Raw genomic sequence first — 17,571 nt, 5'->3', positions numbered from 1 at the left:
GGACACATCTGGTGGTGGGTCATAATTTAATTGGCAGTGGTAGTACATAATATAATCATGCTGCTTACACTCAGTGGCATCTTAGAAAGATGACATATTCTAAACATCTCTTTGCCGTCTTGCCTCTTTAAAATAAAGTACACAGATGTGTACAGTGTACAGTGATGTGGATTTTTGGCCTACAAAATAGTACAACTTAAAACTTCAGAATGATCATTTGAAAATAAATTTTAACCTTAAACAGCCTTAAAAGGAAAAGCTGAAAGCCTAAAGAATTCCTTTAAAATGTACAATTGGTTAATCTCTAAATAAAACTCGTTAAGATTACTTAAAACTTGTTTTTAAATGTCAAGGTGCTAATTTAATAATTTGTGTAAAAGCTGAAAGTTCTCAAGTTGATATTTTTGTTGTACTGACATTAGCATATTAGGATAACAAAGAGAACATTTTTTTAACCTTAAAATGATAGTTTAATAAGGAATTGAGTAACATTTTATTTTGTGGCTCCTTAGAAATATCGAAAAGCAAGTTAATGGAATTAAGATGATGGAAGTTATATCTTTAATTATACTTTACTAATTTATGAGCTACTAAAGTTTAACGTTTTATTTGTTTAGGTGTAGATTTCTGTTAGAAGAGAAGGGACAAGAATACATAAACAATATTCATTTAACCCATTCAATTGAGGAGTCTCTGGTAAGTCACATATTGTAGAATATATATTTTCAGATATTACATAATTTGTTTTGCAATGATTTCTTAGTATAAAATTCATAGTATAGTATTTTAGATTAATAATGTATGGTGATAGAATGTAAAACAAGGGTGAACCCTAATGTAAACTATAGACTTTGGGTGATTATGACATATCAGTGTAGGTTCACTGATTTTAACAAGTGTGCCACTCTGGGAAGGATGTTGATAATGAGGGAGGGAACGCATGTGTTGGGGCAAGGGGTACATGGGAAATCTCTGTATCTTCCCCTCAATTTTACTGTGTACCTAAACAGTCTTTAAAAAGTAGTTGTCAAAAAATATTAACTCTGCTACATTGCTAAACAAAATATAATGGTTCAGAAGAGAGTTATGCAAAATCACCTAAAGAAACAGAATCGCTCCCAGGGCAGAAGGCTTGATGGAGGTGTTAAGACACCAAAAGAAGGTATGTGTGACCAAAAGGAAGTCAGTGAGCAAAAATGATACAAATGAACTTATTTAACAAAACAGAAACAGACTCACAGAAAACAAACTTATGGTTACCAAAGGGAAAAGGTGGGGAGGGGGATAAATTAGGAGTTTGGGTTTAACATACACAAACTACTATATTTAAAATAGATAACCGGGACTTCCCTGGTGGCGCAGTGGTTAAGAATCCGCCTGCCAATGCAGGGGACATGGGTTCGAGCCCTGGTCTGGGAAGATCCCACATGCCGCGGAGCAACTAAGCCCGTGCGCCACAACTACTGAGCCTGTGCTCTAGAGCCCGTGCCACAACTACTGAGCCTGCGTGCCACAACTACTGAGCCCTTGTACCACAACTACTGAGCCCTTGTGCCATAACTACTGAAGCCCGTGCCCCTAGAGCCTGTGCTCCGCAACAAAGAGAAGCCACTGCAATGAGAAGTCCACGCACCCCAGTGAAGAGTAGCCCCAGCTCGCCACCAACTAGAGCAAGCCCGTGTGCAGCAATGAAGACCCAACACAGCCAAAAATAAATAAATTTATTAAAATAAATAAATAAAATAAAATAGATAACCAACAAGGACCCTACTGTATAGCACAGGGAACTCTGCTCAATATTCTGTAATAAGCTAAATGGGAAAAGAATTTGAAAAAGAATAGATATATGTATAACTGAATCACCTTGCTGTACACATGAAACTAACACAACATTGTAAATCAACTATACTCCAATATAAAATAAAAATTTTAAAAGTAAAACAGTAATGTATGGTGAGCTTAAAGGGGAGATCTTGAAGAGTGCTCGTTTTTCTTAAGCTAAAGCAAATTTGTGAAAAGGGAATCAGGATGAACTGATTTAAGTATCACTGTAGGCGAAAATGGGCTTGAAGAACTAAAACACTTAAATCCCTCAGCCTTCTGAACTTAGACTTGTATAATGTGTTTTGTACTACTAGTCTTTAACTTTTCACAGACAATATTTAAAATCTCAAAAAGGTATCTATATTGATAGTGTGGCCTGGGGTGGCCAAGGCATCAGTACTTTGTGGAAAGAGCCCTGGACTAGAATGAGACAGAAGAGTTGCCATTATGGCCCTGCCATGAACTGTATTGCCTCAATCAAGTTGTTTAATCTCCCTGAGCCTCAGCTTCTTGTCTGTAAAGTGAATGGATTGGGTTAGATGATCTTTTAACTTCTAGCTTCATCAGGCTATATGCCTCTTGTGAATATTCATATGTTGAACTGGAATAAAGCTAATTTATAAACTCATGATTAACATAACTTCTCAAATTGAAGTAATTGTCTTCTACCAAAAGGAATTCTAACTTATAATTCATATTTCTATTTTAGACGAGAACTGCTGAAAAAACACCATCATTAACTAAAAGAATTGGTAAATATTCTTATTAAAATAAATACTTTAATTTCATTGCCAGTTTATTATACTTGTTATTTATAAGGTGGAAAGGTAAACTGATTCTTTCAAGGTATATATCTTTGAGATGAGATTGCTGTAGACTTAAGAATTAATGAAGTGCCTATAAATTTAAGTTGGATATTTATATACTGGGAACATTAGTTCAGAGGTTGGACAGTTTTTCCAAGTTCCAGAGGAACAGCTGTAGGCTCTCCATTGTTATTTCTGTTAAAATCACAAAAAGCGTTAAGTGTATTTTTTTTTTCGTTAAGTGTATTTTTGTCAATGGGGTTTCTTTAGTTAGCCAGGATTGTGAATCCAGTGCTCTACTAATGTGCCATCACCATGATCAGCCCTAACCTTCCTGCTTCCTTATTCCATGCCATCTTTTTGCCTTCCCCAGCTTCTTCACAAAGGGGTATGGTTTGGTTTGTTTACCTCCTATTACCTTTTAGAGAGGTAGAGGATTTTTATCACAAAGATTATTTACTCATGATAGGCATCTTTAAAAACTAAAGTGTGCAGAGAAAGATATTATGTGAAACAAAGAAGATATCGTTATCCCACTTTTCAGATGAAGAAACAGAGAGGTTAAGTGACCTGCCCACGGTTACATTACAAAGCGTTAGTGGAACTAGGACTGTAAATAAGGTCTTCTGAATCCTACATCACACTACAGATCTCATTCTCAACGTAGGCATCATGTTTCAAAAATAGAATATGTCTGGTGATTCCCCACTCCCTATACTCATAACATCATCTATTTAGTATCTTAAGGATTAGAAGGCAAGAGAATACTATATATATTCATACATATGCTAGAGAAGGAGAGCCAATTTGATACTATTTGATTAAGGTTTTGTAATGTGCATAAATGATACAGTTTAAGAAATCATTTATTCCAGCCTGTATTTTTGAAATTGTCCAGAAACAAAGATTCTATAACATTTCTTGATAATAATCATCCTTATACTGCATACTATTCCTTTTATGACTAGTAAGACTCTTGCTCTGGTTTAGGATTAGTGTTTTTAAATGAAGATATAATTCATATAGCAAAAATTGCACCCATATAAAGTATACACTTTAGTGGGTTTTGATACATTCACAGGGTTGTACAACCATAACTACTATTTAATTGCAAAACATTATCATAACCCCAGAAAGAAACCCCATACTCCTTAGCAGTCATTCACCATTGCAGCCCCTCGACCCCCAAGCACAAACAACCACTTATCTACTTCTGTTTCTATAGATTTGCCTATTCTGGACGTATCATATAAGTGGAGTAATAATGTGTGGTTTCACGGTTCATCCAGTCATATAAGTTCAACCCTTATCATATATGAGTACTTCATTATTTTTTATGGTGGAAAATATTCCTTTATATGGATAATACCACATTTTGTTTATCCATTCATTAGTCAGTGGACATTTGGGGTGTTTCCACTCTTTGGCTATTATGAATGATGCTGATGCTGCTATGAATGTTTGTGTTCAAGTTGTTGTGTGGGCATATGTTTTTAGTTCTCTTGGGTATATGTTTAGGGATGGCATTTCTGGGTCATGTGGTAACTCTATGTTTAAACTTTTGATAAACTGCCAGACGATTTTCCAAAGTGGCTGCACCATTTTATATTCCCACCAGCAGTGTATGAGGGTTTCAGTTAGTTTTTCTACATCCTTGTTAACACTTGTCTGTCTCCTTATTACAGCCCTCCTAGTGGGTGTGAAGCATGTCTCATTGTGGTTTTGATTTGCATTTCCCTGATAGCTAATGATGTTGGGCATTTTTTTATGTGCTTATGGGCCATTTGTATGTCTTCTTTGGAGAAATGTCTGTTCATCTCCTTTGCCCTTTGTTTAGTTGGGTTACTTTTTTTTTATTATGGAGTTGTAATAGTTCTTTATATATTTTAGTTCTTTATACATTATACATATAAGTCCCTTGTCAAATATATGATTTGCAAATATTTTCTCCCATTCTGTGGGTTGTCTTTTCACTTTCTTGTTGGTGTCCTTTGAATCATATTACTTTTTAATTTTGATGAAGTTGAACTTGTCTGTTTTTTGTTGCTTATACTTTTGGTGTCATGTCTAAGAAATCATTGCCTAATCCAAGGTCACCTGTGTTTTCTTCTAAGAGTTTTATGGTTTTAGCTCTTACATTCAGGTCTTTCATCCATTTTGAGTTAATTTTTGTATATGGTATGAGGTAGAGGTCCATCTAACCATCACCCAGATCAAGATATAGAACATTTCCACCACCCTGGAAAGCTCCTTCAGGCCCCTTCCCAATCAATATCCACCCTCAAGTTATATTCTGACTTCTATTACCATAGATTAGATTTGAACATCTTAAAAATGTAATCATACAGTATGCACTCTTTTGTCTCTGGTTCATCATTATGATGATGTTTTGTTTATCGTATCTATGTGATTGATCCATGTTGTCTGTGGCAGTAGTTCATTTTTCTTTCTTGCTGTGTAATATTTGAATATACCAGAATTTACTTATCCATTCACCTGATGATGGGCATTTGAGTTGTTTCCAGTTTGGCCCTGTTATAAATACACTGCTGTGAATATTCTTGTGTATGTCTTTGGTGGATATATGTACTCATTTTTAATACCCAAGAGTGGGGAAGTTCCTGGCGGTCCAGTGGTCAGGACTCAGCGCTTTCACTGCCGGGGCGCAGGTTCAGTCCCTGGTCGGGGAACTAAGATCCTGCAAGCTGTGTGGCGTGGAAAAGAAAAAGAAAAATACTGAAGAGTGGAATTGATGAGTCAGAGGAGAAGTCTCCTCTTTTAGCACATCACTACACAATCTGTATTCCTACTTTGAGTGTCATTAAAGTGACTTTCTATTTGCTTTCTTGCCTTATCTAGTCCACCCTCCCCCCAGCTGCAGAAACTAAGTCAGAGAGATAGGAAGCTGATACATTCAAGGTTACAGACTGCGTCTTCCTCTATTTCCCATGATTTTTTCAGAATAATTGCTGGTGATTCACTAAAGGCATCCACGCTTTTCAGAATTTTGAAGCGCTTAACCCTTTTCTTATCTGTTTTACCTTATCTTGTACTGTTCATGTAGTCTTTAAAGCACCTAATCTCAATTCATAATGCTACAAAATACATACTCATTGCATTTTCAACTGTTGTAAGATTCTGAAAGTGATTCTTCAACGCCCAAGTATTTCTAAGTCCTCTTCCCAAAGCAGCTTTGGTTTGGTGGTTTGGTTTTGATTTGTTGTTGTTGTTGTTTATTTATTTGGCTGCGTTGGGTCTTAGTTGCGGCACTCGGGATTTTTAAATTTTTTTTGAGGCATGTGGGATCTAGTTCCCTGACCAAGGATCAAACCTGGGCCCCCTGCATTGGGAGCGCAGAGTCTTAGCTGCTAGACCACCAGGGGAGTCCCTGGTTTTGATTTTTTGCTTGTTGCTTAAATTTTTCTTTTCAATTATACTTTGCTGTTGAGTTGTGTTCATGAAAATAATTAAACTCTATGATCTTTTCCTCACCAGTTTTCATTTCAGATGATACCATATTCCAAAATCCTATGGTACAAGAAGCTATACGAATGGGATTCAGTTTCAAGGACATTAAGAAAATAATGGAGGAAAAAATTCAGACATCTGGGAGCAACTATAAATCACTTGAAGTTCTGGTTGCAGATCTAGTGAGTGCTCAGAAAGACAATGCACAAGATGAATCAGGTCAGACTTCGTTACAGAAAGGTACGCATGCCTGTTTTTGAAAAGCAAGACACACCTAACATCACTTCATTATGGATAGTATCTTACATGACTTGGTGGCCCATTCATTTCCCTCCTCTCATATTCCCCTTAGGATAAATGTTTTTTAAAACTTTTTATTATGAAAACTGTCAAACATACTCAAAAGTGGAGAGAATAGTATAATGAACCCTCACGTACGCATCGACCATCTTCAATAATTATCGACACTTTTCTAATCTTGTTTCACTTCTTCCCCCACCTTTTTTTCTTTGCTGTAGTATTTCAAAGTAAATCCCAGACATCCTATATATCATTTACCTATAAATACTTTGATAAATATCTAACAGATAGGGACTTCTTTTAACATCACCTTAATACTGTGTGTTAATCTGCTCAGACTGTTATAACAGTACTGTAAACTGGGTGGCTTAAACAACAGACATTTGTTTCTCATAGTTCTGGAGGCTGGGAAGTGCAAGACCAAGGTGCAGGCAGATTTGGTTCCTGATGAAGACTCTCTTCCAGGCTTGCTGATGGCTGCCTTCTCTAAGTCCTCACATGGCCAAGAGAGAGAGCACTCTGCTTTCTGTTCTTCTTCTTATAAGGACCTTGATCCCATCATGGAGTCCCATCCTCATTACCTCATCTAAACCTAATTATCTCCCAAAGGCACCACCTCCAAGTACCATCACACAGTGGGTTAGGGGTTCAACGTATGAATTTTGGGAAGACAGACATTTAGCCCATAACATACTATTGTCACACTTAACAAAATTAACAGTAATTCCATATCATCTGAAATTCAGTTGGTTTTAATTTTCCTCATTGTCTTAAAATGTTTTTTCAGTTCATTTGTTCTACTCAGGGTCCAAGTAAGATCCAGTGATCCATTCATTTTAAAAGTGTGAGTTTATGCTTTATTTTAGATAAAGAACAACAAAGACTAACTTTTATCGTTGTGTGTAGACTATAAGTTTTGTAGTTGAAACTCTTTGGATTTAGAGTGTTCTGCAACTTTTCATATGATGTAAATATATAAAGGGGTCATATTGCTAAATAGAGCTTGAATTAATGGCATCTTAATACTATGAATCATGTATAGAAAGTGTATTAAATAATGTAGAAGAGAAGTATATAACCTCCTTTTAGGAAAAAGAAAGATAAAAAATACAAGTTTCTCCTTTAAGGATGACAGCTACTCTAGAGCTTGCCAGCAACATTGGAGGTTAAAGAAAAGGTTTCAAACTGAATACATTCTTGGGGTACTTTATTATAATCGTTCTCTAAGCTTTTGACCACCTGTATCAAAAGATGAGAACTCTCCAAGGGCTAATGAACCTAAAAGTTCACTTTTTTTTTTTTTTTTACCTTAAAGACCCTTTTGATCTTTAGGTTATTTCAGATGTTTTTGAAACATTATTCAGATAATTACATAAGTCATAAAACAGTATAACATTAATGATGTTTTAAATTACATTAGTTGATGTAAAAGATTCAGCAGAAAGCATCTTTTCCTTAAAGATGCATGTATTTTAAACCTATAATAGCTCCACGTGTCTTGGTGATAGTGAAACAAACCATTTACTTCGTGATACCAGTGATTATGCCATTCTCCCCTTAACCACAACTCAAGCTTAATTAAGTTTGACAATAAGGTGTTAGTTTTTATACCTGAAGGTGTTTACAACAGAAAGATTTAGTGGGTTGCAGTAGAAAGAGAACAGGGGACAGAGTGCATTGGGGCATGTTTGTCCTCTATCCAACAGGAGTTGGTGGGGAGTTCTTATTACTGAGACTACAAGCCAGGGTAGTGTGGGAAGGAGGGCCTAAACAAATGCCAGCTCTCAGGGGCACGGGTTAGAATTCATCAGATGATTTCTCCTTAGTCTCACAAAATTGAGAGGCAAGTAATTGTTACAGGCTGTCTTCTCATGGAGGACTGCTGTCTATTTCTCTTCCCCAAAGCTGATGAGGAAAGACTGGCACTAAGAATCTTTTAATTCTATACAAAATAGAGGGTGGGCCTAATTGAAGTAAAGCAGATGGAAGTTATTAGAAAAAAGTACAATGTTATTGTTACTCATTGAGAAATCCTAGATTCAATACTAGTTTTTATCCCATTGGCTCTGTGACAGAGAATACCCCAGTCTTCTAAAGATAGTACCAAATTAGTATCTTTTTTTCTTTCTTTTTAGAAACAACATAGTGTGATACAAAGCCCTTTATTTCATGTGTGTGCTAAGGCACTTGCTTTAATCCTTATGTGTATATTACAGAACATAATGTAAAAATCAAATAACCCATACACATTTTTTATCAGTCTGTCTTTCCACATGAATCTGCTCTGATAGGAACATTAACAACATCAGTTTATTCTAGAAGTGGTTTAAAATAATGTAGTAAAAATATTAGCAAATAACATCAAAGATGATCTAGCTGTTGCCTTTATTGCTATGTGCCAGAACCTCCCGACCTAGAAGGGGGCCTTGTAGAAAGTAGAAGGGGAAAGGTACCTCAGGAAAGGAAAGAACCTAGTAGTTACTCTAAAGGCTAGAGTGAAGTAATTGCCAGAGGTAAACTATTAGTCTGGAAAGAATGCCCAGACCATCACCATCTCAAGTAAGTGTCTGTATGCAAGCCTGAAATAAGGTAGGAAAAGTGGAGTTAATGATATCTATGTTTGGTAGGCATGACATTTCATCCATTGTGGTCTGCAAACATGGAATCACAAATAATCGGAATGAAAGGAACCTTAAAGATCATACAAAATTTTCATTACTTCAGAGAAAACTGAACTGCAGATATGCTCTTACTCAAGGTCACTCAGATAGTTGGGAGTAAAATTCAGGTTTCCTGACTTCTGATCCGGTGTTCCTGTTTTTTCTTGGTTTTTTTTTTTACTTTTTAAAAAATTGTGGGGAATTCCCTGGCGGTCCAGTGGTTAGGACTCGGCGCTTTCACTGCTGAGGGCCTGGGTCCCATCCCTGGTCAGGGAACTAAGATCCAGCAAGCCACGCGGCGCAGCCAAAAACAAAACAGTTGTGGTAAATACACATAAAATTTACCTTCCGAACCATTTTTAAGTGTACAGTTCAGTAGTTTTAAGTACATTCACACTGTAGTGCAGTCAATCTCCAGAACTATTTTCATCTACAAAACTGAAACTCTTTACCTATTAAACAACTCCCATTTCCCCCTCCCCTGGCAACCACCATTCTGCTTTCTGTCTCTGTAAATTTGACTACTGGAGGTATCTGATCCAGTGTCCTTTTTTATTCATTGTGGCATTACATCCAAAAGTAATGTGTAAATTACTTAATTGTCTTCCTTTTTTTGATTTTTCTTGGAATTACAAAGCTACCTTTTTTTTTTTTTTTTTCCTGCGGTATGCGGGCCTCTCACTGTTGTGGCCTCTCCCGTTGCGGAGCATAGGCTCCGGACGCGCAGGCTCAGTGGCCATGGCTCACGGGCCCAGCCACTCCACAGCATGTGGGATCCTCCCAGACCGGGGCACGAACCCGTGTCCCCTGCATCGGCAGGCGGACTCTCAACCACTGCGCCACCAGGGAAGCCCTACAAAGCTACTTTTTAAAAAACACTGGGAAGGGGTCGTCCCCTGACCCCCAGGACTGGCCCAGGTGTAGAGAGACTACCTGAAGGGAAGGAAGCACAAAAGAGACCTGCTGTAGACTCAGGGCAAAGGGAATGCCAGGCTGGGACCTGTGAGCACTACAGGAGGAAACTCTAGCATGGTGGGACTAGCTCCAGGCACACAGGAGAAGTGCAAGAGGATTGGACATGAAGTTACTTGGATTCTTCGTTCTCATTTGCCTTTTTCTGCTTCTGCTGCATGATCTCCGAGTCCCTCTGCTTGTGGACGGCAGCAGAAAGCCTGTTATCTCAAATGCTTTCCCTTCACCAAGTCACTCTGCTTTTCCATATTCCTCTGGCAGGCTAGCTCGCACTGGTTACCACAGTCTTGGTGATGGCATGAATATATACTTTATTCTGACTTTTTTGGTCAGATGCTTCCATATAATATAAATCAGTTTATAATGCCATCCCTTTGCTTCTGTTGTTTCCTATGCCCCGAATGCCTTTTTCCTGTTTGTATACCTTATCTGATGCCCCACTCCACCCCCAGTTCCTTAAATCCATTTCTTGAACTCATCCTTCAAGGCTCAGCTCAAAGGTCACTTCTTTGAAGTTTTCTCCAATACCCATAGCAGAGTTTGCAGCTCCCTCTACTCTCTCTGCTGTTAAAGCAATTGTAACATCATTTTGGAACTGTCTTCTTTTCTCTCCTGCCCATTAGACAAGCTTCTTGGGGGCAGGCAGTTTATCTTCTTATCTCTATGTTCCATCTTTGAGTTTTGATTATGCCCAGGAAATTGCCTTTTAAGAAAAAAGAGATTATATAATCCTTTTCTCCACCGCTAATCAAAAAAACCTTTCTGAAGCAATTCTGATATCTTTTTCCAGGTTAAAACCCTTCACTGGCTCCTGGGGTCCTCGGTGTCAAGTCCAAACTCCTTTACATGGGTTGCCAAATCCTTCATGATCAGGCTTCTGCTAACCTGTAGCCTCATGTCATGCTATTTCCCCCTCAGATTCTCTTCCCAAGCCTTACCCGTGCACTTGCAGACCTGGTTCTGTCTCTCTCCTTGGAGCCTGCTTATGTCATTTCCTCTGCCCAGAACCCTCTTCTCCCATTGCTCCTGTCCCCCAAGGCCGTCTCCCTCTCCTACTTTACTCCTACTCATCCTTTAGGACCCAGTTTAGGTATAATTTTTTCTGGGAAGCCTTCCCTTTATGTGTGTGTGCACGGACACACACCCTTCCTGTGTTCTTCATAACACGTTATAATTCCTTTTTATCATCACACTGTATTATAATTTCCTGTCTGCTTGTGTTCCTTACTTGTCTATGAATGATTGGGAGCCCAGGGTCTATGTATTTGTTAATTGTTCTTTCTCTAATGCCTAGAACCTAGCTAAGTGTTCAGTAAGTATTTGTTGCATAAAATTAGACCACTGTTTCCCAAACCTGTTTTCAGAATAGTGTTCCCCAGAATGTTAAAAGAGATGCCATGAAAAATGAACTCTGTAGTTAAATAGGGAAATGCATTTTGAATTTCTAAGAGGGCATATATGCTTTATCATACTGCCCTGAACTTGATAGTCATGGTTCCCAAATGCCAGTGTGCTCAACCCCATTATTTTAGATTCAGTGAATGGGGCCAAGGAATATATTGTTAAAAAAATGCCCCAAGTGATTCTCATGTGAGGCTGAATTTGGTATACACTGGTATACAGTGATTACAAAGGTTGTTATAATATGTAATGCATTTGGAATACTGCGTAGTACATAGTAGAAGTGCTATATTACTGTTAATTGCTGCTGTTGTTGATGTTGTTGTCATTATAGTTATATATGACAGTGAAACACATTTCTATGACATATTTGTTAACATTTCACAAAACTTAGTTTGACAAAGGCTGAATTAAGCAAGAACTTCAGTGCCAGCTGTGTATTGATGACACCCAAATCTCTATCCTTAGCCCTAACTTCTTCTGATCTCAAGACTTGACTCTCCGATTGCCTGTTGGACATTTTTATATGGATGCTGTGCAAGCACCTCAAAAAATCTTGAAAATCCCAAACCTGTACCTCCTTGTATATTTCCTATTGGCATTACCATCCCCTTGTCGGCCATGCTAGAAATCCTGAAATCAACTTTATTTCCTTTTTTCCTCATCCCTCACATCTAGTCACCAAATCCTACTTGTCCCACTTCAGAAGTAGCCCTCAAATCCATCCCTCCATTTCTGGAATAAGCCATGCCTTTTCTATATGCTACTTCTTTTACCTAAGCCTTGCTTCTCTGCTTAGCAAATTGCTATTTTTAAATGTCACTCTTCCACTTCCCCCTCCCCCATCCAACAGCCGCCAACCCGTGAAGCCTTCCCCAGCTAATCTGAACAGAAGAACTTGTTCTGTGGTCTTGTCCCAGAGACTTTGTATGTAACTTTATTATAGCACTTATCACTTTGTGCTTACCTCCGTAGCCTCAGCTCATGTCTTTCTCTCCCACTAGCATGCGAACTACTTAAGAGCAGATGCCATATGTGAGTCATCCTATCTCCCAACACTTGATTAGTGTCTGGCACATAGTAGGGGTTCACATTATTTCAGTGAATTTAAACAACTAAGAAAGTCTAAAATTAACACTTTTTTTTCTCTCTTTGTACAGAGATTAGTACTGAAGAGCAGCTAAGGCTACTGCAAGAGGAGAAGCTTTGCAAAATCTGTATGGATAGAAATATTGCTGTAGTTTTTATTCCTTGTGGACATCTGGTCACTTGTAAACAGTGTGCGGAAGCAGTGGACAAATGTCCCATGTGCTACACAGTCATTACTTTCAAGCAAAAAATTTTTATGTCTTAATCTAACTACAGTAGGCGTGTTATATTCTTATTACCCTGATTGAATGTGTGATGTGAACCAACTTTAAGAAATCAGCATTGAATTCCATTAGCATTTGCTACCAAGTAGGGAAAAAATGTAAACTGTGATGTTATAGTTAGCAATCTAAAATTTGAATTTCTGGATTTTTCAGGATTTTAGCTGTATTATCTGTCCTATTTTTTCACTGTTATTTAATTGAAACCCTAGACTAAGAAGCATCATATTATTATAACTGATCACAATTTGTATATGTAGTACACTGACTTAGATTTCTAAATGTAAGTGAATTAATCAACTGACTTTTTCATCCTTTTTAGATAGGCTTAACAAATGGAGCCTTCTTTGTAAACGTACAGATTAATCTCCCCAATCACATAATTTGTTTTGTGTGAAAAAGGAATGAACTATTCTACACTGGTAGAAAGATAGAGATTATCTTTAGATGTTTGTGTTTTAGGATTTTGTCCACTTTCTTTTAAAATTATACACATGTACTTGGGTGGATGATTTTTAAAAATGATTTTGCCATCGTTAAAAGGGTATTTAATGATTGAATACCATCTAGCCTACACGTACTGATGTGGAAAGATGTCAGAGGTATATTAAGTTTAAAATCAAGTGGCAAAACACTGTGTATAGAATGAGCCAAGTGAGGTGTGTGTGTTTTATATACGTATAGAACAGAAGATTTGGAAAGATAGGCACTAAACTGTTAAATGTGGTTTCTTTGGGGGGGTATGGGTCCCAGAGGGGCTTTACAGGGAGGGACCTTTCACTTTCTACTTTTTTTATTTTGTTCTGTTTGAATTTTTTATAAGTCTGTATTACTTTTGTAATCAGAATTTTTAGAAAGTATTTTACTGATTTAAAGGCTTAGGCATGTTCAAACGCCTGCAAAACTACTTACTGCTCAGCTTCAGTTTTTCTAATCCAAGAAGGCAGGGCAGTTAACCTTTTTGGTGCCAATGTGAAATTTAAATGTTTATATGTTTTTCCTGCTTTGTGGATGAAAAATATTTCTGAGTGGTAGTTTTCTGACAGGTAGACCATGTCTTCTTCTCTTGTTTCAAAATAAATATTCCTGATTTTGTAAAATGAAATATAAAATATGTCTCAGATCTTCCAATTAATTAGTAAGGATTCATCCTTAATCCTTGCTAGTTTAAGCCTGCCTAAGTCACTTTACTAAAAGATCTTCGTTAACCCAGTATTTTAAACATCTGTCAGCTTATGTAGGTAAGAGTAGAAGCATGTTTGTACACTGCTCGTAGTTATAGTGACAGCTTTCCATGTTGAGATTCTCATATCGTCTTGTATCTTAAAGTTTCATGTGAGTTTTTACCTTTAGGATGATTAAGATGTATATAGGACAAAATGTTAAGTCTTTACCTAAGTTTTTTGTTTTCTTGTCTAGTGATAGTAGTAGATACTTCTGAAATAAATGTTCTCTCAAGATCCTTAAAAACCTCTTGGAAATTATAAAATATTGACAAGAAAAGAAGAGTTGTTTGAATATTAAAGAAAAAATAAAACTTGAATAAGAATCAGTATATATTAAAAAAAGAAAATGAAAGTTTAAAAATGCTTCATAGAACACCCAGACAAAGATTCTCACAACAACCTGTTGTAGAGGTGAGTGAGGCATTTTACTGTAGAGAAAAGTTTGAGAGTGGAACTGTTAAAAGTTATATTTTTGTTGTATTTTCTAAGAGAAAGAGTATTATGGTCTCTTAACCTCTGTTGATTACTACTTTGATATTCATTTAAAGCACTGCAAATTTAAATGAGAATTTTAAAAATCAAATAATGACTGCCCTGTTTTTGTTTTACTATGTAAATCCTCAGTTCTTTACCTTTGCACTTTCTTCTACTTAGGTTTAGTTATATATTCATTAAGTTAAATTTTACATGTATAGTCTAAGCTTTAAATTTAAACTTAAATTACAAGGGGAGAAAAGTGTTAAAGTTTTAAAAATGTGTTTTCCAGGACACATCAGCTCCAAGTCAGGTAGTTAGTTCAGTCTAGTTGTTGGCCGAGGACTGAACTGTTTTAACATAAGGCTTTTCCAGTTCTGGAAACCTCAGTTCATTAAAACTCTTTTAAAACTTGTATGTTTAGAGTTAAGCAAGACCTTTTTTCTCCCCATGAGTTGTGAAATTTAATGCATGAAGCTGATGTGGCTAACAAGTTTATTTTAAGAATTGTTTAGAAGTGCTGTTGCTTCAGGTTGTTAAATCACTCAACACTCCAACTTCTAATCAAATTTTTAAAGACTTACCAATGTTTGCCTTTGTTTGCACTATGAAAAGCCCTGGATCCTTCCCATCTAATTGTGCAAAGAATGATCACTTGCAAGGTCAAAAATATAGCCAGATCCAAATCTCTGCCTCCCCCTTCCCAAAATAGTTCTCACTATCTACATGTAGACATTCTTTTCTATATAAAGTTCACTCTAAGATTTCAAAAGGCACCACCTATTTTACTACATTTTAGTCATGCGAAGAGTCAAGTTGTTTTGTAATAAATAATTATCTTTATTCGTAATAATCTGGTGTGCTGATCAAAAGCTTTGTCTTAATTTTTGAGAAACGGGTTTAGTGTTTATAAAATAAATTCCAGTTTATTAATTAGTAGCTTTGTATTGCCTTTCCTACTAGATTTTTTGTTTGTTTTTATTTTTTTTCCCTTTTGGTTTGGGGCTAAGATGGGGTAGGATGGGTGTAGTGAATGTATATGATGTGATTTGGCCCTGTGTATTATGATCTTTTGTTGTTATATTATTTAAATGTTGGTAGTTTTTTTCCTGTTTTCATTTTAGTGGATAAAATTGGTATTTTGAACTCTGAATGGAGACTACCACCACAGCATTAGTTCCACATATCGTACCCTTTAGATCAAAATCATTGTTTTATTTCCTGCTCACCCAGTTGTTGAATATGGGGAAAAGGGGTGGAGGGGTGGGAGAAGTAGGATAGGTTGTGTATCATTTCCATTAGAGAAATAAGAAAACAGGAGGGAATATTTGACAAATATGGTTATTTTTAGCCAAATCTGCTTTAAAAAAGAAAAAAAGAGGTAACCATTTCTTCATCTGTGAAATGAGAATAGTACGTGTCTTACAAAGTTATGAGTTCAAGGAGGCCATATATGTAAAATACCTGTTATAAATGTTAATTCCCTACCTAACACTCTTTTACCTTCCGTGGATATGCCTTGACTCTGGAAATGTGGGCTAAAACTTAGATGATATCTTTCAGTGACTCTTACTCATTTTTTTTGTTTGTTTGTCATAGTCAAGATGCAAATTACAATGAACAAGTAGGTCAAGTCCTTAAAAATATTTAAATTCCTGTTTTAATAACTTGAAAAAAATATTCTTACCAAATTTAGTTGAGCTTTCCTAATAGAAACAGTTGGCTTATTCCCACTTTCATAATCAGTTTCAGTTTGACTCTTGTACACTTAGCACAGTGTGAATTTCATTTGCAGCATAATAGGATCATAGGGTGTCAGAGCTAGAAGAGACCTTAGAGAGTATCTAAATTCATCCCTCTTGTTTTACAGATAAGGGAACTGAGGCTGAAAGGTGAAATGATTTGTTCAAAGCTGTATAGCTAATTAGTGATAGCTCAGACTGGGTCATAGTTTGACGGTGAAAAACTTCAAGCTACCTCTCCAGGGAGGTCTCAAATGTTTATTTTTTCTTGTATACCATACCATAACCTTCACTACATATTAAATGATACTTTATAACTAATACAATAGGACAATCTTAAATACATATAGCTTCAAATTGTACAATACTACATTAATGTTTGGGTGGTAAGATTCTATTTTGAAGTCTAAAGTTTGCAGAAATGCATATAGATTTTTTGGCATTTATTACATTCTTGTGTATCATTGATGTAACATTTAAAATTACTATATATTTTGTCATTCTGTCTATACTTAGCAACAAATTTGCATTTTTTATTTGATGTAACAAAGGCTTTAATGTAATTTTTGTTAGAAGAGTTTGCATTTTTTTCATTACTGTTATACTTTATCTAACCTGACAAAATGACTGATTCTTATGTCATTGTATTAGTGTTGTGAATAATCATGTGAAATGTGTGAGAAAGAGTACTATATTTGTGAATATAATTTTATGGCTCTTTTCATTTAGTAGAAACCTTTCCATCAGTATGGAAAACTAAGAAAATTGCTTTCTACTGTAAAATCTGGCAGTCATCATAGATTAAAGCTTATTTTTCTGTGAATAAAACTTATTCAATAAAGCACTATTCTTTAAAATGATATCTTATTACTTAGTTTCATTTTCTCAGAAGAAAATAAAATACTTAAAAATACTAAAATGTAACCTCCTAAATATACCCTATGCCATTGGGCCAGGCAGTAAGGTACACATCAAGTCAGATCATATTTAAAAAAAAAAAAAGACATCTGCTTTCAAATTAATTTATAGAATTCTATAAGTGCATAAAAAGTTAATTTTTAACATGTGTAAAAATATGAACCCCCCCCTCCCCACAAAGATTGGCCTGGTTGACTCAAGAGATAGTATAGTCACCATAACAAGGCTTGAACAAGCAAGAGACCTAAGAAGCCACTGCCCCTTTGAGGCAGGCAGCAGAGAAGGATTTTTGTGAGTCTGTATTGGCAGCTGCCCAGAGAGTTTCAGAAGCTACAAGCAAATCTGGTGGAATAAAAAGTGAGGGAATAAAGGATCTTTAAAGGGAGAGAGAAATTTAGAAGAGGGCTATT

At 36.3% G+C, this 17,571-nt stretch overlaps 1 protein-coding gene across 5 annotated transcripts in view; it reads left to right on the top strand.

The window, feature by feature from the left end:
- The window catches only part of XIAP (X-linked inhibitor of apoptosis), a 44,898-nt gene extending 27,795 nt beyond the window's left edge, over positions 1 to 17,103 (top strand). For all 5 annotated transcript variants that reach the window (XM_027092381.1, XM_027092380.1, XM_027092379.1 and 2 more), the window contains 4 exons: positions 618 to 696; positions 2,534 to 2,576; positions 6,126 to 6,338; positions 12,592 to 17,103. In XM_027092381.1, the coding sequence (XP_026948182.1) occupies positions 618 to 696; positions 2,534 to 2,576; positions 6,126 to 6,338; positions 12,592 to 12,785 (529 nt within the window). In that variant the 3' untranslated portion in view covers positions 12,786 to 17,103. The remainder of the gene's footprint in view (positions 1 to 617; positions 697 to 2,533; positions 2,577 to 6,125; positions 6,339 to 12,591) is intronic.
- Positions 17,104 to 17,571: the final 468 nt, after the last annotated feature.

Source organism: Aethalodelphis obliquidens, unplaced genomic scaffold, assembly GCF_003676395.1.
Source record: "Aethalodelphis obliquidens isolate GAN/ISIS:26980383/991018 unplaced genomic scaffold, ASM367639v1 scaffold77, whole genome shotgun sequence".
Classification (NCBI taxonomy): domain Eukaryota; kingdom Metazoa; phylum Chordata; class Mammalia; order Artiodactyla; family Delphinidae; genus Aethalodelphis; species Aethalodelphis obliquidens.
The sequence above is the reverse complement of the archived record's forward strand: the minus strand, read 5'-3'. Positions and strand labels throughout refer to the sequence as shown.